This window comes from Glarea lozoyensis (assembly GCF_000409485.1).
Source record: "Glarea lozoyensis ATCC 20868 chromosome Unknown GLAREA14, whole genome shotgun sequence".
Taxonomy (NCBI): domain Eukaryota; kingdom Fungi; phylum Ascomycota; class Leotiomycetes; order Helotiales; family Helotiaceae; genus Glarea; species Glarea lozoyensis.
This window is the reverse complement of record NW_007360988.1, coordinates 1,037,339-1,063,000: the sequence shown is the minus strand read 5'-3', so window position 1 is coordinate 1,063,000 and position 25,662 is coordinate 1,037,339. Positions and strand designations below refer to the sequence as shown.

At 47.2% G+C, this 25,662-nt stretch overlaps 8 protein-coding genes across 8 annotated transcripts; 5 read left to right on the top strand and 3 right to left on the bottom strand.

The window, feature by feature from the left end:
- Positions 1–178: 178 nt before the first annotated feature.
- Positions 179–2,133, bottom strand: GLAREA_06937 (DNA/RNA polymerase; the record flags this gene model as incomplete). The annotated part of the gene is made up of 2 exons (XM_008080885.1): positions 179–1,969; positions 2,017–2,133. 2 exons carry the CDS (start codon positions 2,131–2,133, stop codon positions 179–181), a joined length of 1,908 nt encoding a protein of 635 aa, XP_008079076.1.
- A 320-nt stretch (positions 2,134–2,453) lies between these two features.
- GLAREA_06936 (P-loop containing nucleoside triphosphate hydrolase) lies at positions 2,454–5,079 on the top strand (the record flags this gene model as incomplete). The annotated part of the gene is made up of 4 exons (XM_008080884.1): positions 2,454–2,653; positions 2,769–2,880; positions 2,934–4,972; positions 5,025–5,079. The coding sequence occupies 4 exons, from the start codon at positions 2,454–2,456 to the stop codon at positions 5,077–5,079; spliced, it is 2,406 nt and encodes an 801-aa protein (XP_008079075.1).
- Positions 5,080–6,704: 1,625 nt separating this feature from the next.
- On the top strand, positions 6,705–7,778 carry GLAREA_06935 (uncharacterized protein; the record flags this gene model as incomplete). The annotated part of the gene is made up of 3 exons (XM_008080883.1): positions 6,705–7,265; positions 7,320–7,409; positions 7,458–7,778. 3 exons carry the CDS (start codon positions 6,705–6,707, stop codon positions 7,776–7,778), a joined length of 972 nt encoding a protein of 323 aa, XP_008079074.1.
- Positions 7,779–9,030: 1,252 nt separating this feature from the next.
- On the bottom strand, positions 9,031–13,499 carry GLAREA_06934 (uncharacterized protein; the record flags this gene model as incomplete). Its single annotated transcript, XM_008080882.1, has 5 exons — positions 9,031–9,949; positions 9,999–11,155; positions 11,201–12,088; positions 12,149–13,341; positions 13,403–13,499. The coding sequence occupies 5 exons, from the start codon at positions 13,497–13,499 to the stop codon at positions 9,031–9,033; spliced, it is 4,254 nt and encodes a 1,417-aa protein (XP_008079073.1).
- An 863-nt stretch (positions 13,500–14,362) lies between these two features.
- GLAREA_06933 (uncharacterized protein) lies at positions 14,363–15,928 on the top strand (the record flags this gene model as incomplete). Its single annotated transcript, XM_008080881.1, has 1 exon — positions 14,363–15,928. One exon carries the CDS (start codon positions 14,363–14,365, stop codon positions 15,926–15,928), a length of 1,566 nt encoding a protein of 521 aa, XP_008079072.1.
- A 1,280-nt stretch (positions 15,929–17,208) lies between these two features.
- Positions 17,209–19,277, top strand: GLAREA_06932 (Metallo-dependent hydrolase; the record flags this gene model as incomplete). Its single annotated transcript, XM_008080880.1, has 4 exons — positions 17,209–18,080; positions 18,128–18,510; positions 18,570–18,975; positions 19,025–19,277. The coding sequence occupies 4 exons, from the start codon at positions 17,209–17,211 to the stop codon at positions 19,275–19,277; spliced, it is 1,914 nt and encodes a 637-aa protein (XP_008079071.1).
- Positions 19,278–20,453: 1,176 nt separating this feature from the next.
- GLAREA_06931 (uncharacterized protein) lies at positions 20,454–21,891 on the top strand (the record flags this gene model as incomplete). The annotated part of the gene is made up of 2 exons (XM_008080879.1): positions 20,454–20,583; positions 20,642–21,891. 2 exons carry the CDS (start codon positions 20,454–20,456, stop codon positions 21,889–21,891), a joined length of 1,380 nt encoding a protein of 459 aa, XP_008079070.1.
- Positions 21,892–23,104: 1,213 nt separating this feature from the next.
- Positions 23,105–24,977, bottom strand: GLAREA_06930 (uncharacterized protein; the record flags this gene model as incomplete). The annotated part of the gene is made up of 3 exons (XM_008080878.1): positions 23,105–23,879; positions 23,926–24,373; positions 24,425–24,977. The coding sequence occupies 3 exons, from the start codon at positions 24,975–24,977 to the stop codon at positions 23,105–23,107; spliced, it is 1,776 nt and encodes a 591-aa protein (XP_008079069.1).
- Positions 24,978–25,662: the final 685 nt, after the last annotated feature.

Sequence of the window (25,662 nt, the reverse complement as noted above, 5' to 3'; positions counted from 1 at the left end):
TTGGAGCGGCTAGTGTGTGGACAAGCATTGCTAGATACGTTGGGATCATCTTCTGAACTCTATTGCGATAGTCCGAATCTAGAGCTTGGACTTCCAAAAGCTCAATAACTTGCCCGCATCTGATTCAGGTGTCCACCGATCTAGGGTTTCTCGTGTCTTAAATAGACGATAGCCAATTTCATCCGAAGCACAGTCGTCGCTGCTTAGGGTCACCTCGACCGCCAGACTTTTCTTTCCGTTCATTACTCGGTCTTCCTCTCTTACCGGTTGTCGGAGTTTGATCTCTCGCTTTAGAGGTGCTAGGATCGACATTCTCTTGTACCACATCGCGAATCGTCTGTCTGGACAAACAAAGATCAATATGGTCATTGAACGCCTTCTCGTTCGTTGCCTGTGGTCTCATACAAATCGGACAGTCCCACCACTCCTCCTCTAGTTTCTCTTCTTGTTGCTTCTTTGGTGTCGGATTTGGGACCACTTCTTTACCATGATGTCGACGCTTGTCAATTTCCTGGCTCAGATTCTCTAGTTCTTCTAGGTCATCCTCTCGCTCTTGTCGTTCGGCGTCTTCGAAAAGAAGCTCATTAGGCCACTCCTCCCATTGTCCGTCATCGCCAGAGACGTTGTTGGGTGTCCCTGATTTGCCCTTGGATGGTGACAGCGATGAGATAGTCCTATCACCAGACTCAACAGATTCGGTGGTTTTTCTTTTGAATCCAAAGAATGCCATGGTGTCAGCTTTTTTCATACTTACGAGATGAGTACACCGTAATCCCATTAACCGCAATCTCATCCCAGGGAATTCCTGCTCCAGCTTTGAAAGCATTGGTAATGCATACTTGTACAGATCATCGGCCAAATATATTGCTTTTGGAGGAATCACTTGCCTAGTGAAGACTTCATATGTATGCAGCTTAACCTTTAGACACAAAGTCCTTCCTCTAAACTGTGTACGAAGCATGTCCTTTTCCAGTTCTTCAGCCGTTGCACGCAACTTCTCCCGAAGCTCTTTCGGGTCACTCATATCTCCGAAGGTGCTTTCCGTTCCGACACTCTTCCGCTCATACTCTTCTGCTGGCTGCACTTGTGTCCTCCCCAACCCTAGATAGCATTGCATCAGAAAGACAAAGGCCTTTTCACCAAAGAGTTTGGAGAGATACTGCCGGTGCCCATAGATATCTCCACACGTGTTGACACCAATAGCACCAAGTTCTCTCTCAAAAACCCTACCGATGCCATTCACTTTACGAGTCGGGAGATCTCGCATGAACGCCATAATAGAGTTGCGATCGCTTGGTAAAAGAAACTGTCCATTTGGTTTATTCTGGTTCGAGCATATTTTGGCTAACTTTGCATTTGCCGCAATACCAGCAGAAATCGTGATTTTCGTCTTTTCGTGAACCTCTCGTCTGAGCTGTTGAACAGCGTCTTCCGGTGAGATGTCATTGACTTGACAGTATGCGGTAATATTCAAGTATGCCTCATCTATACTGGCACTTTCAAATCGTGGATCGTACTCGACAATAATTGCTCGAACCTCCTGGGCTTTAGATGTGTATTTGTCGAAGTTAAGTGGTATTTGGATCAGTTGCGGGCATAATTTCTTAGCCACGAATCCCGCCATACCACTCCTGCAGCCAAACTTTCTGGCATGATAGTTACATGTCGTAAGAACTCCTTTCCCCACGGAAAATGGTACATCCTTAAGTTCGGGGCGATCCAGTTCTTCGACGGCAGCGTAGAAGGCATCGCAATCAATGTGGACCACAGTCTGCGATAAATCCCTGGTAAGTTCAAGCTCCGCTATGCAGTCGTCCGCTCTCCTACGATCGCTCGCGAGATCTAGCTTTTCCAGCTGTGCTTTCTTCTGCAAGATCCTTTCGATTTTCTGGGTCAAGTTCTTATCGCGGGTTTCCTCGTTATTGAAAAACTTGGAACCTTTCGACGCGTTATAAATGATTTCCGATACCTGTATGATATGAGCATCACCGTCGCATGGCGGCTTGCACAACCTACCTTGGACTGGTCAACATTTGCTTGACCTGACTTCGTGAGAGATGGTCCCAGAAGGGAGTATTTCAAGGTGTCATGCTGATCGACTGTTTTATCCTCGACTGGACACTCTTCACTCATATCGTTATGTTGCGGTGCAGTACATTTGCCTTCGAAAGCCGCCGCACCCCCCCTTCTTGTGGTCCAAGATCAGGCAAGCCTAATATATTTCCCACCTAAAAATGGTGGCAGTTGCAGGAAAATTGTTTTCGACTCGTGCATAACGTCGAAGCAAATCTGTATATGATTATGTTGCGATAATCAAAATTCTACAAGTAACGCGAATCCACAATCACGTCATCACGTGCAACAACGAATAGCAGGGGACTTAGACCAGGGGTCCGTGGATTTGTTCCGTCGCTTGAAAAAAGTTGAAAGTTGTTCCGCGATCAATCAACAAAATGCAACGAACAGTGAGGGTTGTGGCTTCGGCAGAGGCATCAATTGCCTCTGTAAGAAGTTCTCTCAGACCTAGATACTTGTGCTTAAATGCATCAAGTAGGAATCTGGGTGGAGCTGCCACACTAGGATCGAGAGGAAAGGGGGCACAGAGATACTTCTCAGAAACAAGACATATACGGGCTGGTGTCGCAGAAGCAGTGTACGTTTCTCCCTACTCAATTGTGATTCCTGGTCTTCTTGCTAGGAGGGTGGAAACGGACAACTTGCATGTCAGCGCAATAATCTACGAGTTGCTAATCATGAATGCCCTGTAGACTCAAGGAAGCCGCCACTGCGCCCGGCAGTTTGACGCAAGAGACAATTATCAAGAACCTAGACGGAAAGGAGAAGCAAAGACTAGACAGGATCCGAAATATTGGTATTGCTGTAAGATTCATTCACATAAATATTGTCAAATCGTTTCCTTATTAGGAACCTAGGCGCATATCGACAGTGGCAAAACAACTGCTACTGAGCGAGTTCTCTTCTACACCGGGCGGATCAATGCAATCCACGAAGTTCGCGGGCGAGATGCTGTGGGAGCAAAAATGGATTCCATGGAGTTGGAAAGAGAAAAGGGAATTACAATCCAATCTGCGGCAACCTTTTGCGACTGGAAAAAGGTGGAAAATGGAAAGGAAGAAAAATACCACATCAACTTGATTGACACACCCGGCCATATCGATTTCACTATTGAGGTTGAACGAGCCCTGCGAGTCTTGGATGGAGCTGTCATGATTCTCTGTGCTGTCAGTGGTGTGCAGAGTCAAACTATTACAGTAGACAGACAGATGCGCCGGTACAATATTCCTAGAATCAGTTTCGTAAACAAGATGGACCGAGCAGGCGCGAACCCTTTCAAGGCAGTCGAGCAAATCAATCAAAAGCTTAAGATCCCGGCCGCTGCTTTGCAGGTACCAATTGGGACAGAGTCTGAGTTCAAAGGTGTAATCGATTTGATAAATAGAGAGGCTCTCTACAACGAAGGTCCTCGAGGCGAGACGATTCGAAAGACAAGCGAAATCCCCGAAGACCTGAAAGACTTGGTCGAGGAAAGGAGGTCAATGCTGATTGAGACTCTGGCAGATGTTGATGATGAGATTGCGGAGATATTCTTAGACGAGAAAGTTCCTAGCCCGCTTCAAATCAAGCAAGCTATTCGAAGAGCCACTATCGCTTTAAAGTTCACTCCGGTGTTGATGGGAAGCGCTCTAGCAGATAAATCTGTTCAGCCTATGCTTGATGCTGTTTGCGACTATCTTCCAAATCCTGCCGAGGTTGAGAATCTTGCCCTTGACAAACGGCGAGACGAACAGCCTGTGAAGCTTGTTTCTTACAATTCGCTGCCATTTGTAGGCTTGGCCTTTAAGCTCGAAGAAAGTAACTATGGCCAGTTGACTTACATTCGGGTTTACCAAGGTACTCTGAAAAAGGGGATGAACGTTTTCAACGCAAGGAACGATAAGAAAGTGAAGGTTCCTCGGATTGTGCGCATGCACTCAAACGAAATGGAGGAAATCCCAGAAATTGGCGCCGGAGAAATCTGTGCTGTGTTCGGTGTTGACTGCGCTTCTGGAGATACTTTCACGGATGGTGGCCTTCCATACTCAATGACTTCCATGTTTGTTCCAGATCCGGTTATCTCTCTTTCGATTAAGCCAAAGCAGAGCAAGGACTCCGGCAATTTCAGCAAAGCAATGGCTCGATTTCAGCGAGAAGATCCTACCTTCAGAGTCCACGTCGACCTTGAAAGTGAGGAAACAATTATCTCTGGTATGGGAGAACTACATCTCGATATTTACGTCGAGCGTATGCGACGTGAATACAGAGTTGAGGTAGAAACTGGTAAGCCACAGGTTGCTTACCGAGAAACCATCACGCAAAGTGTCAAATTCGACCACACCCTTAAGAAGCAGACTGGAGGAGCTGGTGATTTCGCTCGTGTTGTTGGATACATGGAGCCAATCCCAATGGGGCCAACTGGATACAGACCGCCGACATTCAGGGAAGAAATCACTGGGGGTTCTATCTCGGAGAAGTATCTTTATGCCTGCGAAAAGGGATTCCTGTTATCTTGCGAAAAAGGACCGCTGATCGGTCATCCTGTTCTTGGTGCCACCATGGTCGTTAATGATGGTGCTATTCATATGACCGATTCTTCTGAGATGGCTTTCAAGAACGCTACACAGCAAGCTTTCCGTAAAGCTTTCAAAGAAGCCAAGCCTCAAGTTCTAGAACCATTGATGAAGACAACCATCACCGCCCCCAATGAGTTTCAAGGAAATATTGTTGGTCTCCTAAACAAGCGAAATGCCATTATCAATGATACAGAAATTGGCCCAGAAGATTTCACTCTTATTGCGGACTGCAGTTTGAATGCTATGTTTGGCTTCAGTTCACAGCTAAGAGCTGCCACACAAGGAAAGGGTGAGTTTGGAATGGAGTTCAGTCATTATAGTCCTGCTCCTGGTCAATTACAGTAAGTGACACTTTTGTCCTTGGCCCGCTCCGTATACTAATACCATTCGCAGGAAGGAACTTGTTGCGGCGCACGAGAAGCTCCAGGCGGATAGACATAAGAAGTAAAATGCTTGTTGCTCCATGAATACCACTTCACGGGTGTCTTATTAGAATATTTGGTTTAACATTGTAGAACTGGTCCAAGCGTATAATAGAATACTACGTATGGGTGTTATGGTATGTAATGTAGGAACATAAAAGGCATGGGACGGCGTTCAATGTAACATAATGTATCATACCCCATGATCGAATACTCCCAACTCACGCAAATACTTGCCACTTCAATCCTGTGAATTCGACCAAACGACCCGCGTGACAAGTCTCCCGAGGCCAAGTGATTTGCTGCAGTCGCGACCTCACTCTATCGAAAACCACCGCAGGTCCTGACGACATATCAAAAAACTTGTAGCCTTCCATTGTAATGTATTTAGGACCGCCCATAACCTATCATTTGACCAAGTTCCTTTGAGCATTGATGTGAAGCGTCTACCACCAGTGTCCGACACAATTTTCAGCGCAGTCCAAGATCGCAACTAAAATTTCATCAGCCCGACATCTTTTCAACAAACAGCCTTCAGTTTAAACTATAGCCTAAGAGACGAAAACATATCTGTACTGCCAAATCTCAGAAATTCGGTCGTGGTCCCAAGGCATTTGCTAATAAATATTGGAGTGGTGCGTAGACAATCATGTCAGACACTCAGGTTTTTTATAAACACTTCACACTTATCTTACTCCAGAAAATGACACCAATTTCATCTCACGTCAGATGATGATTGTACTTTTGAACATGGTAAATATCCACATGTAGTCCAGTATCGTGTCACATCTTTGTCGCATTCCCAAATCCCCTGAGCTAATATAATCCTCTTCGACCACCAAACACTGGTTGTCTTCAACCACCAAACACAAGTTGAGATAAAACGACATTTCCCTATCAAACCATGGAAACCATGATTCCGAGGAATTTAGAAAAGAAAGGAAGAAAGCTGCTTACCGTACGTTGGCTAAAAAAGAATTTGGGCGCAAAAGTGTACGAATCTCGTTAATAATTCAATCCGAGAGATATAGTAGTTAGGGGAAGAATCCCCAAAAAGAAGTAAAAACTAATTTCAAGCCCTGATTCCCACTTTTGCAGTCGGGTAAGAAGTCAACAACTGCAGGGACTACAAGTAGCCCATCTGTTTTTATATAAGACAGAATGCCCGACCGAGGCAGCGCTTTCTTAATTCCGCCCTAATACTTCAGGTTTTTAGCCAATATTGCGAGCGCGCGAGGTTCAACCCAGCGAGGTCTAATTGGTTGCATATTCGTTTAAAGAAACATATATACCATTAAAAAAAGTGGGTAGGCGATCTTAACGAGGATGTGCCGAAATTGATGTTGCCGCTGATTCACTGAGACTGCGTGGAAGTCACCTTTGCCTGATACGTATGAAGCTTTTTTTCTCTCTTTAAACATGACTTTGATCAATGTATTCAAATACTAACTCTGCATTCGAAATCCTGCAATCTTTTGGATCCGAAGATGATGACATGAAGGTGATGATACTTCTGTTGAGAAGATTCCGATACTCCAAAGCCAATTAGGCGAAGGGGGTGAATGTCAACATTCAAAACCTCTCCGACCTCATCTTTTGCGAACTCCTCCTCTCTCCTTTCAAACAACGATCTTCAGGATCAACTCTCAAGATGTCTTCTTCGAGCGGCATCGTCGTTCCCCCCTCCCGCTCGCCATCTGCATCGAAGATCGCAAAGACTACACTTGAACGATTTCCACCGAAATATGCTTTAAGCTACCAGAAGAAAATTACCTATCGACACTTCGAACGCCGTCAAAAGTCATGCGCACCATTCCGTGAGCCACTTCCACGTAGATTCAGTACTGACTACAAAAGACGGTTCGGATCGATCAAGCATGACTACGACTGGATGGCTGTTCGCCTCGACCACAAGGTTTCCAAGAAAATTAGGAGGCCAAAGATGAGGTTTTGCTTCGAAAACTTGATGAGACAGAAGTGGAGCTTTGTCGATTACGCTTCAATGGTAGATGACTTGAATAAACCACTCGCCGTCGGACTGCAAGTAAAGGAGGCCTTGTTCATCCAAACGGCCATGAAAAAGTTTGAGGTCCATCTCGCCTCAAATCTGAAGAAGTCGACGACTGTAGGTCTAGACGGTATCGAGACCTTGAAAGGTAATGACAAGGTAGAGAGGAGGGATCGGGAAGACTTTGTGAGACTGATTGAGAGTGTAAGTGCTCAGTGTTCCCTTTAGTGTCTGGAAAAGTCGCTAATTGCACAGTAGGTCAAGGGCTACGACGCCCAATATTACTGGAAGGATAAGGTCAAAGTCGGCAAGCAAATGGGACAACCATTGGAGGATCAGACAGATTTTGTGAGTTCTAGGCATCGTACAAGTGAAAGCACCTCTAACACTATAAAGGACGTCGTAGCTTATTCCAAGAAACTGCAAGACCCCAATCAATTGAAGCTCACAGTGGATATGCTGCATCTCAAGGAACACAAGGATTGGAAGCTACAGTCAAAGGTCGTTCGCGACGAGGCAGAATTCGTACAGAAGCATGGTAGCGACTTCAATTACGACTCCGACCAGGATTTTGACCAAATTCCAGACGCCGACACAGAGGACGAGGACGAATCTGAGGATGAGTACGATGGATCTGAGGATGAGTATAGCCAAGGTGACGGTGAAGAGAACGAGTCTGAGGATGAGTGCAGCGAAGATGGTGATGAAGAGGACTGAAGTGGAGTATTTCTGAATCGAACCAGATGAAATCAGGGATCGAACTGTATCGACACGACGTGGTTTGGTTATACTGATGGAAATTGATGTCAAGGCTAATAAGGTCGATGTTCTCAAGATTGAGCATCCTTGTTACTGTATTCGGCAGTCACTACCGACCGCCTTAGATATTTGAATAAAGTTCTTGGTGTTTTAAGAATCGAGCCTTCCCTATGCAGGTGATGCTCGTTCTACTTCGTATAGGTTTTGCCTACCTAGTAGTAGTCGTGAGGCTAGTGCCGTAACATCCGTTTATGCTGACCCCTCGACCCTCGACCCCACCACGTCATCGCCATTACAACTTTCATGTTTACATAACCCTGTGACCAGACTCTTTCATCTCGAAATATACGATTACGCGCGATCGAAAGTTGCAGTTTCACTCCTGTCTTCCTACCGATCAACAATCCTACCAAAGAACTTCCAAAATGGCAGCATCATCAAATGTAACTTTCCCCCTCCTCTCAAAATTGCAGCAATTAAACTGAAATAGTACGATGTACTCATGTACCTCCTTGCCATCTTTTTACCTCCCGTTCCAGTCTTCTTGAAAGCAGGATGTGGAGCCGACTTCATCATCAACATCTGTCTCTCTATCTTGGGCTGGATTCCAGGAGTTCTACGTGAGTGCTTCCAATCCTAATTCCTAGGTTTTCATTGAAGAAGACGGGATTTTAGCAACGGTGCTAATTGTTGTTGTAGACGCCTGGTATATAATTGCCAAGCGAGATCCGGCAAATTATGTAGCCAAGAGGAGGGTGTAGGAAAGGCGAAGAATTGTTGAGCGATGGTTCTAGTTGATTGATTACGAGCGAGATCACGGGAAAACCTGTCAAATTATTGTTTGTGCGAAGTGGTAATGCCGGAATTTGTTTATTTGATTCCGGCATTTTTGTCACGACAGGGCTCAACGAGATCAAAGTGTACGATAGCCGGCAACGAGGAGTTGGACAGAGTTCTTAATTTGCCCCAGAGACTTCAATGGAAGAGTCCTGTCATCTTAGTAATCCTCATCATACAATGTGATTAAGTTTTCTCTTGAAATGTGAGTGAGCAGCATTAGATGATATGCATTTATGTCTGGTATATATTCCTACACCCCCTCGACTGCTCCCAAACCAAGGCCTTAGCTTCGAAACTCTTATTGCAAGCCACCCAATTCCATCAAAAGAATTTAACACGAATTTAACTTTACTGATCGCTACGTCTGATTTTATTTCCTAAAAGCCCCAGAGACGTCGCTCTTTGTCCACTCAGCTACAATATCACCATCATACACATCTCTGCTTATCGTCAAGATTCGATCCTCAACTTTCTCGTAATACTTTTCGCAGTTCTGTACCACCTTTGAAACGAGGCCACGACTAAGACCTGGGTCGTCAGCATCACCAAAATGTTTCTCAACCCGCTTTTTGAGTGTTTCAATGCCACGTCTAATTTCTTTCGAGTCGTACCCGGCGAGAATCTTCTTGAACGTCGTCTTAGAGTGACTCGGCATACTGGAAATTCGGGATGAAGATTCTCCGGGTTGTCGAGAGAGCATCAAGCTCTCCGTGCTTTCCAAAAAGTCAAGAAGTTTGCCTAATGGTCTGCGAATAACAGCCCCAAGATAGAGTGACATGTGTTCCTCCATTTCCTGTGCTGCGCTTTGCTTCCAGTCCTCTAGGACGGGATTCGAGCGAGCATCAACTTCTTCCAGATAATGGTTCATGTTTTCAATTAGAAGAATCTGGTAATTGAGGGCCTCCTTGTCTTCTGGGTCTGCGCCAGCGGTTTGCGCTCCGGGATTCTCCCTGGCAATGACTTTCAGGGACTCGAACATTGCTTTGTTGATACGAGCATATGCTCGGTTTACGGTCTCGCGGATTTCCAGGTCACCTGCCGAGGCAAGCATAGTCTCAAGTGACAGCGAGAATGAGGGAAATATGCGGATAAAGCCAATGACGCCCTTGCGCTTCTTGATTTTGACTTTGGTGTCTTCAATTGCCCGGATCTGTTCATCGAGGAATTTGTCGAACAGGCTGACGAGCTTGGTATGAACTTTCTGCAAAGTGCGCGAAAGGAATTCCTGGCTAGACTCTTCAAAGTCGACAAGCTTACGCTCGACGGCCACGATAACACCCACACCCTGTCTAAATGAGAGTCAGCGAAGTTAAAGTCACATGATTAGGAAAAACTTACAATGGATCGGCTTGGATAGACCAATCTACAAGCGACTGGATGTCGCCAGCGAAAAAAGAATAGACCTCTTCCATTGACTGTATCACGAGCTTTGCCAAATCTCGGTTAGGATCCATAACACGAGGACGCCGCAAATCAGCGCCGTGCCTTCTGTCGGGAGTTGCAGACGCGACTGCGTCAGGAAAGTCGAGCTGGTCTAAAGAAGTGACGTGAAAGAACTCTACTATGAAGTTCTGTTCCATGCTCATGATAGGAACCATTTCATCAAGCGCTCCACCAAACACTTCGTAAGGCTGGAGGCGCCCGTCAGACCTGTCAATGGCAGTTTTGCTACCATTGTCACCTATAGGAGATCGTAGACTCTTCGCGAGGGTTTGACTTCGCTTGACTGTTAGCTTTCGAGCAGTCGTAGTAATACTCTGTTCTTGTTTTTCAACTTGCGAAGTAAACAGGACGTCGGCTTCATCTCCAGTGGGTTTCCTGGCTATGCGCTTCCATGCAAATGTAGCATCTCGGAATTCGTCTTGGTAAAGGGGTTTGCAAATCGTTTCGTAAGTTTTGATGAGCTCTTCCCACTCCGGCTTATCAACCTCCCGAGCAAATAACATCAGAGGGCTATATCTCCAGAGCAGTTCGCGAGAAAGGTCATGATTTCGAGGGTCGAGCTTAACCTTACCTGCCGCCCGGGTTAGATTGCTTCCCTTTTCTCGTTCGAGAGCCTTTCGCGTTTCATCAACAGCCGCACCAAACTTGACTTGTAAAAATGGCCGTAGCCGACGCAGAAACATGGCACTCTCGTTCCTGTACACATCTTTCTTTTCCTGCAGAACACGCATGCTACCAATCTCTGAATTACTGAAAGCACCGGGTTTTCCTGAGACCATCGACCCATCTTCACTCGCTCGAGGAGCCGAAAGACTGAGAGACGGATCTATGGTAAGCATTGCCTTAAACAAGGTCACCAAAGACGATTCAATCTGCTCCAGACCACTAGGTGACTCTAAAGAAGCTTCACGTAAGCTCCCAAGTTGTTCCGACGAAATGGAAATGGTGTCCAGCAAGGATTTAAGTTCGGCTTGCAGTAGTCGCTGATTGGCTGTCTGTACCTGGAGACCTTGTGATTGAGCTTCGATATATGCTATGTCTTCATTGAGAGTCTGGTTTTGTCAGTAAGAACATGACTCTTTCACAGCAGGACTTACGCTTAGTTCAACTGAATATAGCGTCAGTAGACCATCAAGCTCCTCGCACTCTTCAATGCACTTGTCAAGACCATTCTTGATACCCTCGATCCGATCATCTTCCTCGTCCATTCGTGATAACCAACCACCAGCCTGGACCTTGTTGAGTTCTCTATCAAGCTCGTCTTGCATCTGATCCATATTTTTTGTACGTATACCATCACCAACCCAGCCGAATTGCTCCCACAGCTCCACCAAATCGCTCCCGCGCCCACCAAGGATGGTGGTATCTACGCCCAAAGATGCAAGCTCCTTTTGCATGGTCTCTGAGACGGGTTTCGGCCTGCGAGGCTCGCGGGATTTTGGCTTGTCCGTTGAAACAATTTCTTGAGCTGGTTTTACAGGACCTTCAACACTTGAAGGGCGTCCCGGTGGGACAGTGATCTTGACTTCAGGTATGCTGTCATTATGTTTGCGCGGCGATGGCTTCCCTGGCGATGAAATCGCCGGCTGAGGAGCGCTTGTGTTCTCGGTGCTAAGTCCTCGTACAAGTGACGGAGCCGGTACAACCTCTGTCATTACATCTGGGCCACCAAATTTATTACTTTGATCGAGGCCCCGAAGACGCTCCGCTGCCCCGCCAGCTCGGGGTTTGAAGCCATTTGCGGAAGTGTTAGCAGTTTTTGCTATTCGCGCAAAAGTGCTCGCAATGTCCTTTGAAGATTTTTTCTTCACCATAGGTCCCAAACCGGGACGTACCTCTTGCTCCGGAGTTGCTGGAGGTAAAGGACTGACAGGTGATTCTGCCACTTCAGGCACGGGTGGAACCTGTGGCACTTGAGGCTCGTCCACAGATGGGCGGGTAGAAATGGATTGAGTCGATGTTATGGTTGGAGTGCTGTTAGAGCTCTTAAATGAATCAGCTCTATTAGCTGACTCCGAGGACTTTCGGGGTGTCCCTATTCTTACAGGCGCTGTCGCCTCCGGCCGTGGACTGCGTAGCGGCATATCGGACGGCGTTATCGACCGGTCACTGCTCCGTGTCGGGGGACGAAGGTCATCTCTTCGCATGTTAGGACTGACCAACGGCGCCGGAACGATATTCTCGCTAGAGGCTTGATTCCGTGGCCGAGAGGAATCTGAAATGTTTGGCATTGGCGGCCTTCTTCGCTCTGGCGGGAGAGATAATGGCGCCGGTGCTGGTAACGGGGGCGCGTCTACTTCAACTTCTCGTGTAGTTGTGAGAGAACTATCTGGAGTTGCTGCTCGAAGTGAGTTTGGTGTCATACTGCGATCCTGAAATCTTCCCGGAGTACTTGGCAAGCCATTCTGTCCATTCCAGGAACGTGACGACATAGAATTTGCTATGTTGTCGTCCGCTCTCCCAAACGATTCTTGACTCTGATTTGAAGCACCTATTTTGCGTAAAGGAGCCGTACTGCTAGATTCGATACTCCCAGCTGGCGAGTCTTCTCGACGGCTGCGTGATGGCGGTCCATTTCTTCCTGATCCGGGAGTGAACGGGGACGTGGCACTGAGGGGTAGTGGTGGCACTTGTCCTGGAGGAGGCCGCATACGTTCATTTGATGGCTCCCGTCTCATCTGTCTATTTTGCGGTTGAGGGGAAGGCTGGCCATATGAAGGACGAGGAGGAGGTGGGCCGGCGGGCTGTAGAGAAGGGGGAACCGGGCGTGTTACAGCAGCAGATACTCCAAGCAATTGATCCCTTTCCTTCGGTTCAAACCCATCTAGAGTTGGACTTTTACCCCCTGTATACTTCGTGTATATTTTGACGAGACTTGCAATGAAGAACTGTTTTTCTTTGGCGGTATTGGCCTGCCAATAATATGGTTTGCCAATGATCACTGTAAACCCTTGCCCACCAGCCCATTTCTTATGATTCTCCTCCTCGGGATTACTAGGAACAAGGCCCGTGTAGGATTTCACTCCAGTCAAATCATCTAAGATCCAGGTTTTACCTATTGAGAAGGTCCCATTGCCGTTTTCTCTCGTCTTGTGCATTCGGACCCGTCCTGATTTTCGCACCGCTACAATGATGAGCCGGGGTTTCTTGGAGTCGGGATTCGCGTTAGGCGGTGGCGGACTGGTAGGATAGGCTGCATCTTCTGTGATCCGTATATGCGTGATGTACGACTCTAGCACTGCATTTTGAAAGTTAGTAGCTGTTCGTAGTAGTGAGCAGCATTCTATGGGGGTACGTACATGACCCATCCTCCGCATCTTTCTTGCCGAAGCAACTGTCTATTATCCTTCGCTTCTCATCTTCAAATCTCTCAGCACGATTCATTCCATTGCTCATAATGCTATTGCTGGCCCCGCTAGAGATTGATCCCTCCATTTGGCGGAGCCACGTCTTTCAGGCGAAGGGAAGCTGGTGTCCACTCAATCATCTACATGCGCCGGCAGGTAGACTGTTAAATATGGTGAAGCTCGAGCTTCATAGCTGCGCGCAATCCAAATACTTCGTACTCGATGGAGGGTAATCGGATAGTAGCATATATGGCGATAGGAGTTGCGATTTCATGCGCGTTGGGGTTGACTCTCGAGTCCTGTCTGCATCCCTGACGTCTGGCACTTGGACAAAACGGGTGTCGGTGCGTGCCTGTCGTGCAAGCGTCGTGGCTAAATCAAGGACTCTTCTTGGGAACATTTCCACACGAGCTACAGATACATTTTTCATAAATCGGGCTTCATCGACTCATTTAAGACTACTCAAGCTAATTGTCATTATTTTGAGTTGCAACTAAATTTGGGCGGAACCTTCATATGACAGTTATGCAATAACAACAGCGACATTGGAGGTCTTTAGTATTTCAACCTTGATTCGGCAACTTTACTGTATCAATCCTTTAATTTCCGTTGGAAAATTTCCAGGTTGTAACCTACCTGGGTACTCTTTCTAGACTAATAAGAGCGCAGCAGCTAAACTGAATAGATGTACAATCTATTATGATTTCTACTTTCGTACCTTGCGTTCCCAGGTTCATTTACTTCCTAAGTCTCCACATTACTTATCCGCTAGCTCTTCACAGCTAGCGCCTTCCCCCTCGCTTCGCGATAAGTTGCGAACTTTTTTTTCGGATCGCGATAAGCCCCAAATTTTCTGAGTTCACAAGCTCGCCTTTACCTCACCTACGGACAAGATCAATTACGCTACCCAACATGGCTGGCAACCCAAACATGCAAAAGATCGGAAAGAGGAAAAATCAACCTCCTCGAGAAAAAGCAGATTGGCTTTTCCCTGCCTCCGATCCATCAAAAACCACATCAAAACAACCGCAGGCGCAAAAAACCAAACAGGAGAAGAAATTAGCAACTGAACTACTCAAACGCGCTGCTGGTACCTCTGCTACTATGCCTTCTTCTCAGCTTCTCGATCTCGTTGGCGCGTTTCTCTCTGAACACGAGTTTACTGGTACAAGTCGAACTCTGCTCACCGAACGGAGACAGCGAGGAGAACCAGCAAGCCACAGCTCCCCTAACACCCCGCCGCTTACCACCATATTTGATGAGTGGGTAGCCCTGAAGGAGACGAAACCAGCGGTAGTAGAGGTGGTCAACAATGCTACCAAAACGTCTACAAAAGAGAAGGAGCCGAAGAAAACCAAGGCAGAGAAAGTAAAACAAGCCAAAGCGCAACCCGCAAAGTCAAGCAGCAGTGATAGCGATAGCTCGGAAAGCGAGGCCAGCGATGTCGAGATGGCGGACGCGCCACCGGTTAAGAAGGGATCTAGTCGAAAGTCGGCTTCGTCCTCTTCATCATCTTCCGATTCATCGAGTAGCTCAGACAGCGATGCGGATGACGAAAAAGAAGTCCCATCCACCAAAGCCGCTTCTCCCAAACCGAAAGCGAAATCTTTGAAGCGCAAGGCATCCTCACCAAGCGATTCTTCATCAGCTGCAGATTCCAGCTCAGAAGATGAAGCCCCCAAGACGAAGAAAGCGAAAGTAGCAGTCAGTGCTTCATCAGATAGCAGTTCCTCCGATTCGTCATCCGATTCATCCTCAGAGGAAGAGGAGACTGGAAAAAAAGAGACAGTCAAAGGCGATGCAGACTCATCTTCAAGCGACTCTTCTGACTCGTCATCGGATTCAGAATCGGGCTCAGACGGCAAGGTGAAAGTTGAGAAAGGCGCAAAGACTTCGGAATCATCCGACAGCGATTCTTCCTCTAGCTCAGACTCGGATTCAGATAGCGACTCTGACTCTTCCACTCAGTCGAATGCTCAAAAGGTTGCTCTGCCAGATTCTGAGTCGGAGTCATCAGATTCCGATAGCGACATGGAAGATGAAGCAAAAGTAACCGGGACTTCTGACACAAGCGCCACTCTCTCTGATGGAGCTAAAAAATCAGCCTCTTCCGACTCTGATTCGGATTCCTCGTCGTCCAGCGAATCTGATACTGATCCTAAACCTGCCAAAACAAAGAAAACCGTCGTCATCACAACCGCTATGGCCATTGATCCACCATTACCACCTGAGCCGGTCAAGAAAAACACGAAAAAGTCGAATGCTCCCTTCTCCCGAATTCCAAAGGATACAGTTGTTGATGAACGATTAGCGAGTAACGCATACGTCCCGTACGACTATGCTCAAAAAGCGCACGAGGATCTCATCGTGACTAGAGGGAAAGGATTTACCAAGGAGAAGAATAAGAAGAAGAGAGGAAGTTACCGGGGCGGTTTCATCGACGTCGAGGGGAAAAAAGGAATCAAGTTTGAGGACTAGGCGTGTAAAAGCGAGAGGATACCCTCAGGCAACTGCATTGGCGGCAAAATATTTTTCTGGAGAAGGGCGTTGTAGGAGTTTGTTACTTTGTTCATTGGCGACTTGTAGAATAGAATCGTCGCCATGATAGTTGTATCTCGCCTCGATGATACTTTGTGTCGGCTTCAAGCGCAGCGTTAATTTAGACCCGATTGCTTTTGCTACCATATACCACTTGAGAGATTCTCTTTACGCTTCACTTTGCTCTATTCTTAACTCACACTCGCTACCGAGTAGGTATCGAACAATCACCCGAGGTCGTTCTATGCCATTAGCGAGCGTAATTCCCGGTGGATTGCCTTGTTCCAGTCATTCGGTATTATGTTCTCAGATAATTTAGGCGTCAATGAGGCTCGGCCGAGTGCCAAAGAATTTGGTTAGTCGAGCAAGATGTGTCTTACCGGATATGTGGTTCGTGATGGAGGGTTGTCTGCCCGCTCAGCAGCCTTGCTTCAATGAGTAAAGGCGGCGTTCCGAGGCTTCATGAGTATAGGTCTGCTTACTCGTAGATGGGCAAGTACTTTGTGCGAGGTTCGCTGCTTTACTCTTCTACGAAATAGAGGTCTCCACGTCCCTCGCCAGGGGTGTGGAATACCAATTGCGACATGCGGCACCGACAATCTAAGCGCGACTGGAATTAAGCTCACGTGACTCCGTGAGCAACTAAATCTACGACTAACACGACCCCTGCCTACAGCACGTGTCCGAGCTTTGTTACTGTCTCTCGGCAAGATCTCGCGTCAGCCTGATTGTGCTTGAATCACTCACCACGAGTTCGAACATTCATCTCCAACTATCTCACGCGCGCGCCATCATCATCTGCATTTTTATCTGGCCCATGTTGCCGCCACGAGCTACATCGCTACCCGCCGAAAGCAGTCGGTACTTGTGGCATCTTCGATATCCAACTGAAAGTGACATTCTAGGTCTCCAACGCTGGCCCTGTCTAAACGTGCAGCCAATCAGCTCCCAATCGCACCGTGGCTGAGCAACAAACAGTTGACCAGGGTGACAAGGCACGACCTGAATGTGAACAGCTTCGAGTGCGTGAATCTGATGAGCGAGCGCTTTACCGCACCATCGTCCTCGCGCTGCTCCGTGTGCGCAGTTTGTGAATGATATAGACCGACCAGGCCTGCCCTCGCTATGAACGTTGGTGATCAACCCATTAGACTCACAGCTAGACGGAGACCATCGCGCAAGGGCTTCAACACTCATAACCCAGCGGAAGGCTGAATGGAATGGGCGTTCTTTGTTCCACTGTTGATAAAAACGGGGACGAGCCTTCTGAGGGCAAGGCTCAAGGTCAACATTTCACTCTCACACCTCATCGACTTCACAAGATGCCCAAGTTCGTCGCTGCTACCAAGGAAACCCGGTCGGCAGTCAAATGGGAGGAACGCATTCTCAAGGGTGACGAGTATGTAGATGTTAATGATTACGAAAAGGCTAGGGCACAGCTGCAGCTAGCTGAAAAACGCAGCAATTTCGACGCTGAAATTGCATCAAACCCTTTGGAATATGAAGAGGCAGCTGCGGAACTTGTAAGAAAGATTCGGATGCACGACTGGCAAACGACATACCAGGTATCACATGATGAGAAAGGACATCCAAAGAAACCGCGGCCTAGGGGAGATCACTTCCTGGGCAATGTCGACCTTATCCAGAATACAGAGCTGTTCAAAGTAGCGAGAAAGATGCCCAAAGGCGCCCATCTCCACGTACATTTCAACTCATGTCTTCCGGCTGACTTTCTGATCCGGCAAGCAAGGGACATTAAAGCTATGTATATCAAGAGCAACGTCCGTCTAACACCAAAGGACCCTCAAAGTTTTGTGAACTCACGGATTGCCTTCAATGTGATGACGGAAAACAACGCAACACGATACAGGGATGCCAACGGTGCTGAATTTCGGCGGCCACTTGGGAATATATTTAGTGCTGGCTATATTCCCGATACATGGATGAGCTATAAGGAATTTCAAAAGGGATTCCTCTTTGACGATAAAAATGGCCGTACACTTAGAGGAACTGATGGGGCCGAGAGCTGGTTAGAGCAGAAAATGCTCATTTCGGAAAGTGAGGCCCATGGAATACACCAGACAAGTCATGGGTAGGAGCACTTCCCAAATTAAAGGCAAGTTGACTAACATTCTATAGCATCTGGGAACAATTCAATTATCGCACTCAGATGATGAAAGGCTTATTTGCATATGAAGCCGCATTCCGCTCATATACTCGCGCCTGTATTCAGGATTTCGCCGATGACAATATTCAATATGCCGAAATACGGCCAAACTTCATGTATTCGAATTCCTTAAAGTCAGACGATGGTCAAAAGCTGTATGAAAACCGGGATATCGTCAAGATTATCGAAGAAGAACTCAAAACACAGAAAGCGGTGATTAACTCCAGAAATGGCCAATACTTTGGAGGCATGAAGGTCATCTATTGTACTCCACGATCGTTTTCCAACGAGGAGGTCAAACGATCTTTGAATGAGTGTATCGATTTAAAAACAGACTTTTCCGATCTGATATGCGGTAAGAATCACGACTTGAGCGATTTGGTAAAGTTGTACAATTGCTAATTTTTAATACAGGTTTTGATCTTGTCGGTCATGAGGAAATGGGCAATGAGCTGCACAATTTTATACCCGAATTCCTTGAATTTCAAAGAGATTGCAGAGGTCGAAGCAAGCCTGGTCGACCGTTCGAAATACCCTTCTTGTTTCACTGCGGGGAAACTTTGAGCGTCGGCGGCAAAGTTGATGGCAATTTGTATGATGCTATTCTGCTCAATTCGAAACGTATTGGTCATGGTTACGCTCTTGCAAGGCATCCTTTCCTGATGAAGTATTTTAAAGAGAAGAACATAGCTATAGAGTCATGTCCTATTTCTAACGAAATACTGGGGCTCACGCCTGCAATCGCGGGACACAATCTCCCTATACTATTAGCAAACGACGTTCCATGTACGATCAACAGCGACAATGCCACTTTCTACAGGTAACTTGGTCTCGATTTGTTCACAAATTAATGCTAACGAGACGCTCAGATCCTCACTTTCGCACGATTTTTATCAGGTCATGATTGGTTCAGAATCGATGAGTCTTTATGGATGGAAACAACTCGCTAAATGGAGTTTGGAACACAGTTGTATGAATCCGCAAGAAATGATTGAAGTTACCAGCGTGTGGGAAGCGAAATGGGCAGAGTTTTGCAAGTGGATCGTAGAAACATACGGCCCGATGTTTGCTGACGGAATAACGACAAACGATGCGGCCTCAACAAATCATGCTCACCTCTGAAGGGCATTGCTTCTTGAGAAATGTCTCTCAAGATCTCTCTAGCAATTCAGAAGGCCGTCAACGAAAGTGCCTCATCCTTCAGCATATATATCATTACTACCAGAGGCTCCATCATCATCAGTACAAGATCCCAATGCCTGATAAATTACAGGATTAGGACGGAAGTTCGGACACTTCATAGTCGTGTCGGAAATGATGGGAATGCCAGTCTGCCGCCGCTTCCTTATTTGAGTAGTTGTAAGCTCTCAACGAGTTTCTCTCAACTTCAAAGGCGGTTACATAGCATGGTTTCTTCTTCCAAGAATCACTGCCCTTACGATATTGGTATCTTGGGTAGACCTACTGGTTAACGCTTTACTCATAACGAGATCTATGCCAATCACCGGCATAGCAGTGGCGCACCCGGTATGGAATATGCCACGTTAATGATATCACACCGTTGTAAAATCATATTCACATGATCTCATGCTTCCAAACCTCCTTTACGAGCTTAAAGAATTTCTATTGCTGCATTTAAGCATGTAATATTTATATTAGAATTAGATCTCTGGGAGGTTTACAGGAAGGGCGTCGAAGCTTCGTCTTCCACCATTCAGTATTAGTCGTCCGATTAGGTTTTAAGATCAATCTTTAACCACATTATATTATATTTTTATAGCAAGTTCTATTTCCACATACATACTTCAACTCTCTAAGTTACAAGAATCAAAAGTGAAAAAAGGTCACGTTCATGTACCAACCCCAAAACTTTGCCCAAAACATGTGCAACTGCGGCTGAGCCTCCTTTCTTTTTTCCAACACAAATCTTGGCACCACACAATTTCTTCTTCGAACTTTAGACCCCTCCTTGTCCCACCTGCACCCCATCGATTGGGGATCCGTGAATACAGCCTAGCTGCTGCAGAGTGGCAGGGCATTCATAGACAATTCTGAGACTCAGGAGAAGCCTTGTGCATATGGTAGGTTTTGAGGATGTCTTTCATAAATCCGGGGTGAGTCGTTACTGTATTCTTGTTTCCTTTCGTTTCGTACTGGGTTGTGATTGAGGTTTCCACCTGACTTCATTATTGTAGAATTTGAGGAAGGTGTTTTCATTATTTACTTTGAATTTTCTGGAAGTATAAGGCTGGGAAGTTTTGCTATCGGTGCTTGGGCGACCTAAACAGCATCGTCAAGATGGGATCTTGGTTTGCGAACGTGAGGGCGCCGAAGGAGGGATGGAGACTGGATATTGTATCGCTATTGGCAGTCATTGGGGAAGGGAGCATGGAAGCACATATGCAACCCATGACTTCAAGTTGGACATGTTAGTATATTCTCAATTGCGCGATACGCGTCAAAGAAACAGAGCTAATCCTTCACAGGCATTCTCCCTCGAATAATGCCAGCTCCCCAAGCTCTCCTCAAACCAAGTCGACCAACACGAATGCCCTCATTTCCTGCATCCGTCGTCGGTGTCAGTAACGGCACCTTTGTGCCTGTCCTCAATTTCTTCCCAAGCATCATCCATCCTATCGACGACCTACCAGCATTCGCGTTTAAACTCCTACAAATCAAACGCAAAAGCGATATCCGACCCAGCGATGCCGAACCGACGACAAGTGAGAAGACAATAGTGTCAGGAAATGACGCCGGGGGGGAGGAAGCTCAAATATTCGAACCCACAGTGCGGCGCCGCGAGTCTACGTTGAGACAAATCACCAAGGCGGCTACGAAGGTGTTACTTTCTGCGGAGCCACATATACCGACCAAGACATTCTCTCCCCTTAATGTGTTATCAGTCATATCCTGTTTTCTCACGATAGGACTGTTAATATGGGCGGCTCTCATCGAAGACGGGACCGCCTGCGTAGCATTAGGAAGCATCTCCCTAGCATCCTGCATCGTGGGATACGGATCATGGTGGTCACCTATCCTAAAACAACGAGTATTCCACGGCTACGTCCCAGCTGGCGACGTCGTCATCCGTACTCGTGAAGGAGCCTTCATAGTTGTAAAATGCGACGAAGAAGTAGCGCGCGAACTCTACACCGGAACAGAAGAATGCCATTACTGGACCTCCACCAAAATGTACCGCGTCCTCGTCGGTATCGGCACTTTCCTCCTCATGATCTCGGTTGTGCTTCTAGGCAATTGCGATTTCCCAATGCAAGCCGCAATCGGCGGGTCGTATATCGCTCTGAACGGCGCCTTCTGGCTCATCTCCCTGTTAGGCAAAGATGCATTCTGGGATATGTCCGTCTACGAATGCACAGACATAACACCCTCAGACGCCGCATTCGCAGAAGAATCCCACCCCCCAGACGTCGAAGGCATCGCGAGCTACACACGCAGCCTCTGGTACGCGATCCGCGAAACCGGCGGCGAAACAGCATGGGCTCGCATCAGCGGCGCGGCCCCCCAGACCAAGGAATGGCGGGATTGGCTTACTGAAGCGGGCGAGAAAGCGAAAGTTTCGGAGAGATATTGGCCTGCGGTGGAGCGACGCGGCGTGCTTATTGGGACGGCGGATCCGGCGATCAGTGATAGTATTCATGGGCCCAGTAGAGAGGATTCTGGGTTTCCGGAGCAGCATGCACCAGCGACGCAGATTCCGCCGCCAGCTACAAGATGAGCGTTGATCTGCTTAGACCTGAAAGCTTTGGGCGAGTCTTTCTGTTGCTCATATAGGAGAGAGAGTCAGACATCACCTTTCTGGCTAGACTTTGGAACGCTACTCAATGTCAATCCAACAAGTGTTTTGATAATACGAAATTCCAGCGACATCTGCCATACGGCAAGTAGTTGCATTGCACGAATACATAGTGGAGAATGGACGGCATGCATGAAAGAATCTACGGGCTCTGTTCTCAAGCTTGTATTGCTATGTTAAAAAAGGGATCAGCATTGGATGGATTGGGAAAAAGTTGGGCATGGAAAAGAGGGAAGTTTTATATTGGCAAATCTTGCCTATTAGATGATGAAATGAAATAATGATCTGAGACACCAGTCGAGAACCATCTTATGAATTCGTATTTGACTTGTGTGATTCTTGAACGCACTGGACGATATTTCTTTGTCTGAAGCGAGAAATTATGGCGATGTTTGGAACTGGTTCATCTCTTGTATTATTGTTGCGGTTTTGGGTGTGTAGAGAGTGACAGCTTTCGAAGACAATAGTGTATTTAAAGGAATGATTAAGCGTGTCATATTAACCACGATTTACTTGGAGTAGCGATGGACTAGGCCGAGTAGAGAACGCGCACCTACTGATCGTAACTGCAACTAATCAGATTCTGTTCAAGGCAACCTAAGAGACCATTAAGACGCTACGAATAAACCACGGCAACCAACTTCCCAATGTTTTCCCCAGGTCAATTCGCTCATACCATCGTCTCATTAACCTGACATCCCCATACTTCCGTGAACGGCACTGCAGTCATATCCAAAACCAATTGCAATACTAAATGATTTCATAGATTTGTTTTAGATGCCTACCTACATACAACCATGACCCCACCAAATCCAATCCCACTAATCAACCCCATCCAATCCATGCCCAAATCCTCGAAAGAATCAGCTTTGCGCCAAATACACCAAATCGCCTTTAGATCCCACAACTCAGGCATCAACTGAATACCGAAAGACACAAAGAAATCATGAAGTGCAAAATCTATACAAGAGAACACCAACCCCAAATGACAGATCCAATAATACAAGTCCCCAATCACCCAAACCCTTTTGAGTCGCATAGCGTCACACGCCTAGGATTATATCCATCCATAAATCAATCAAATCCCAAAATCCAAATCCACACACGTGTTTCATATCCCTAATCGTAATCATCATCAATACTCATACCCTTCATCATCATCATCCGCATTTCCCGCTCTTATCCTATTCCTAGCACTCTTCACACCAGCACCATAAAGCATCGCCATGCGATTCCCCTTCTGCTTCTGTCTCACCGCGCCCAAATAACTCGAAACCTCTTCCAACCCTCTAATCTGCGCCTCAATAGTAAGTGAACTACCATTCGCGCGCACCAACGGACTAATAAGTTTCCGTCTAAGCGATTCAAGATTCGCTTTCAGCGCTAGAAGTTTGCCGTTATGTTCCATTAGCACGGATTTATTCATGAGGGTCTTGGCGCGGATGTTGGCGAGGTGTTTTTTGTTGCGCTCGAACTTTTGGAGCGTGCTGGCGTTTGCGCCGAGGATCTTGGTCCAGAGGCTGGAGAGCATGTCTTCTTGCGCTGCTTCTTGCGCGGAGAGCTCGCGGACGACGGTGCGGGCTAGGTTGTGGAATTGCTTGTCGATGGCCTCAAAGAGGGCGAAGAGGGCGAGAGAATGTTTGAGTTCCGAGTTGATGGACTCTTCTAGGATGTTGAGGAATTCGGTGAATGTCCTCTGGAGAGTCTGGCGAGTCTGTTGTGGGTTGGTGAGGCCAAATACTCTTGTTGTGAAGACCCCAAGACGGGTGGGGTCGCCCGAACCATTCTCTAGAAGACCAGTTCGAGAGAGAAAGTCATGCATATTGTCAAACGCTGCCGTGATGGCAGACGGGTGCGAGCTTTGAATTTGGGCAAGCTCGAGACGGGACCAGTCCATTACTATTAGGATCCTGTAACAAGTTAGATTTGCAGAACATCTGAGGATAGAATACCCACGCATCGACATCGCCATCCACATTTGCGAAGAATGTTGTAAGACTGACAGCCAACTGCTTCAGGCTCTCGCTTAGTTCATCTAGCTCCTGAGCGATGATAGGCCCAGAAGTCATGTTAGTAGATCGAATACTCTCTCCAAGATCCCATACTGCTACACCAGTCTGATGAAGATCATCGATCTGGTAGGCACCGTTCTCTGAATAATATATCAGAGGTTCGAAAGCCTTAGCAAGACCGGCTACTTTGACCAAGTCGGGTACTGGTGCCGAAATGGGCGCCATGAAGATTGTGCGATAAAGAAGCACTGAAAGGAAGGCGATCAATGCAGAAACTGCCATAGATGTTTTCGATCTTGTGATTCGAGCCAATCTACCACTGACAGCCCGAATAGCATCTTCATATGGTTGTGTACGGTGTTGTAGTTCTGCTTTGAGTTGGAATCTGATATCTGCAGCTCCAGTTAGCGAAAGTATAAAACGGGTCATTTGCTTTTTCTTACAATTGTTTGAATCTTCGTGCGGTGTTTCCGTCTGCTCATGCTCCTGCTTAATGAAAGTGCCATCAAAGGCAGTAGTTGCAATAGGAGCGAATGGCGCTGGAGTCGCATGATAGGGTGCTGGGCTCGGACTTCGTTGTTTCTCAGGGCTCAGTGATCCGGAAGGCAGTCTTGTCCTAGCAGCCATCGCTAGAGTATCGTCTCCATCTTCGGCACTCTCATACTCAGGACTGCTGTCTCTCGAGTCAAAATGCCGTTTTCCGAGTCCGCGACCCAAGCTACTAAGAAAGCCGTTTTTGCTTTCGGCTGGGTCGCGTCTCCAAGCGGGTGGACTGAACCTCCCTGCTGATGCCGACATCCCCAAATCCGAGCTGCTGTCGGAGCGGAAGCCAGAATGATGAGACGGGTAGCCGAAGCTGTGTGGGCTCGTTGGGGGTTCGCTGTTTCGGTGCTCGCAATCGTTCATAGACGCGCCTATGGATGGATTGTCGTAGAACACGTCTTCCAGTTCCTCCATCGTTACGGCGCTTCTGTTCGTTGAGCGTTTGTGGCTCATCGTTGACAATGGACCTGCTCTGAAGGTGGTATTGATGGTGTGCTGGTGGGTTGTTGCGAACGTGGAGAACGTAGAGGTATGCGAAGAGGAGGATGATGATCGCAAGAGTTGCACCCGGCCCAACTGTGAGAGATATAAGAGAGAACTGGACGTGATTCTCTATCGTGAATATTGACATGACAACAATCCCGCGCGCCGCTGTTATGGGAGCAACATGTGACGCTGGTTCACTTTTGTTGCCGGTGGGACGACGGTTCACCTTGAGATGAGTGCTGCGCTTGATAGAAGAGGAGTTTCCGGTGTCAATTCCAGAGCGTGAATCGAGAAGATGATGCGAAAGACCAGGAGTTGCGCCGAAAGGACCTAGGTAGTTCTTAGGTGATGTATCTGGTTGCTTGGTGGAGGTGGAGGGGTTGTTGATACGCAGGTCGAGGAGTAGGTCGGGTCAGTAGAAGGAGACAAAGTTTATTCACCAACCACCAGCATTATTGCAGCAGCTTAGACATCGGCGGACAGACCCCACCCTGTGCATCTCCTGGTCCCGATCTGAGTTTCTTAGCTGCTCTGGACGGTGGTGCTTCTGCGCTGGCTGTAAAGAAGGAGGTTGGGTGCCGTGGTCCAATCACTTATCACTTATCGCTTGCCAGCAAGGGCGGGGTGGTCGACTTCATGCGACCCTCACCAA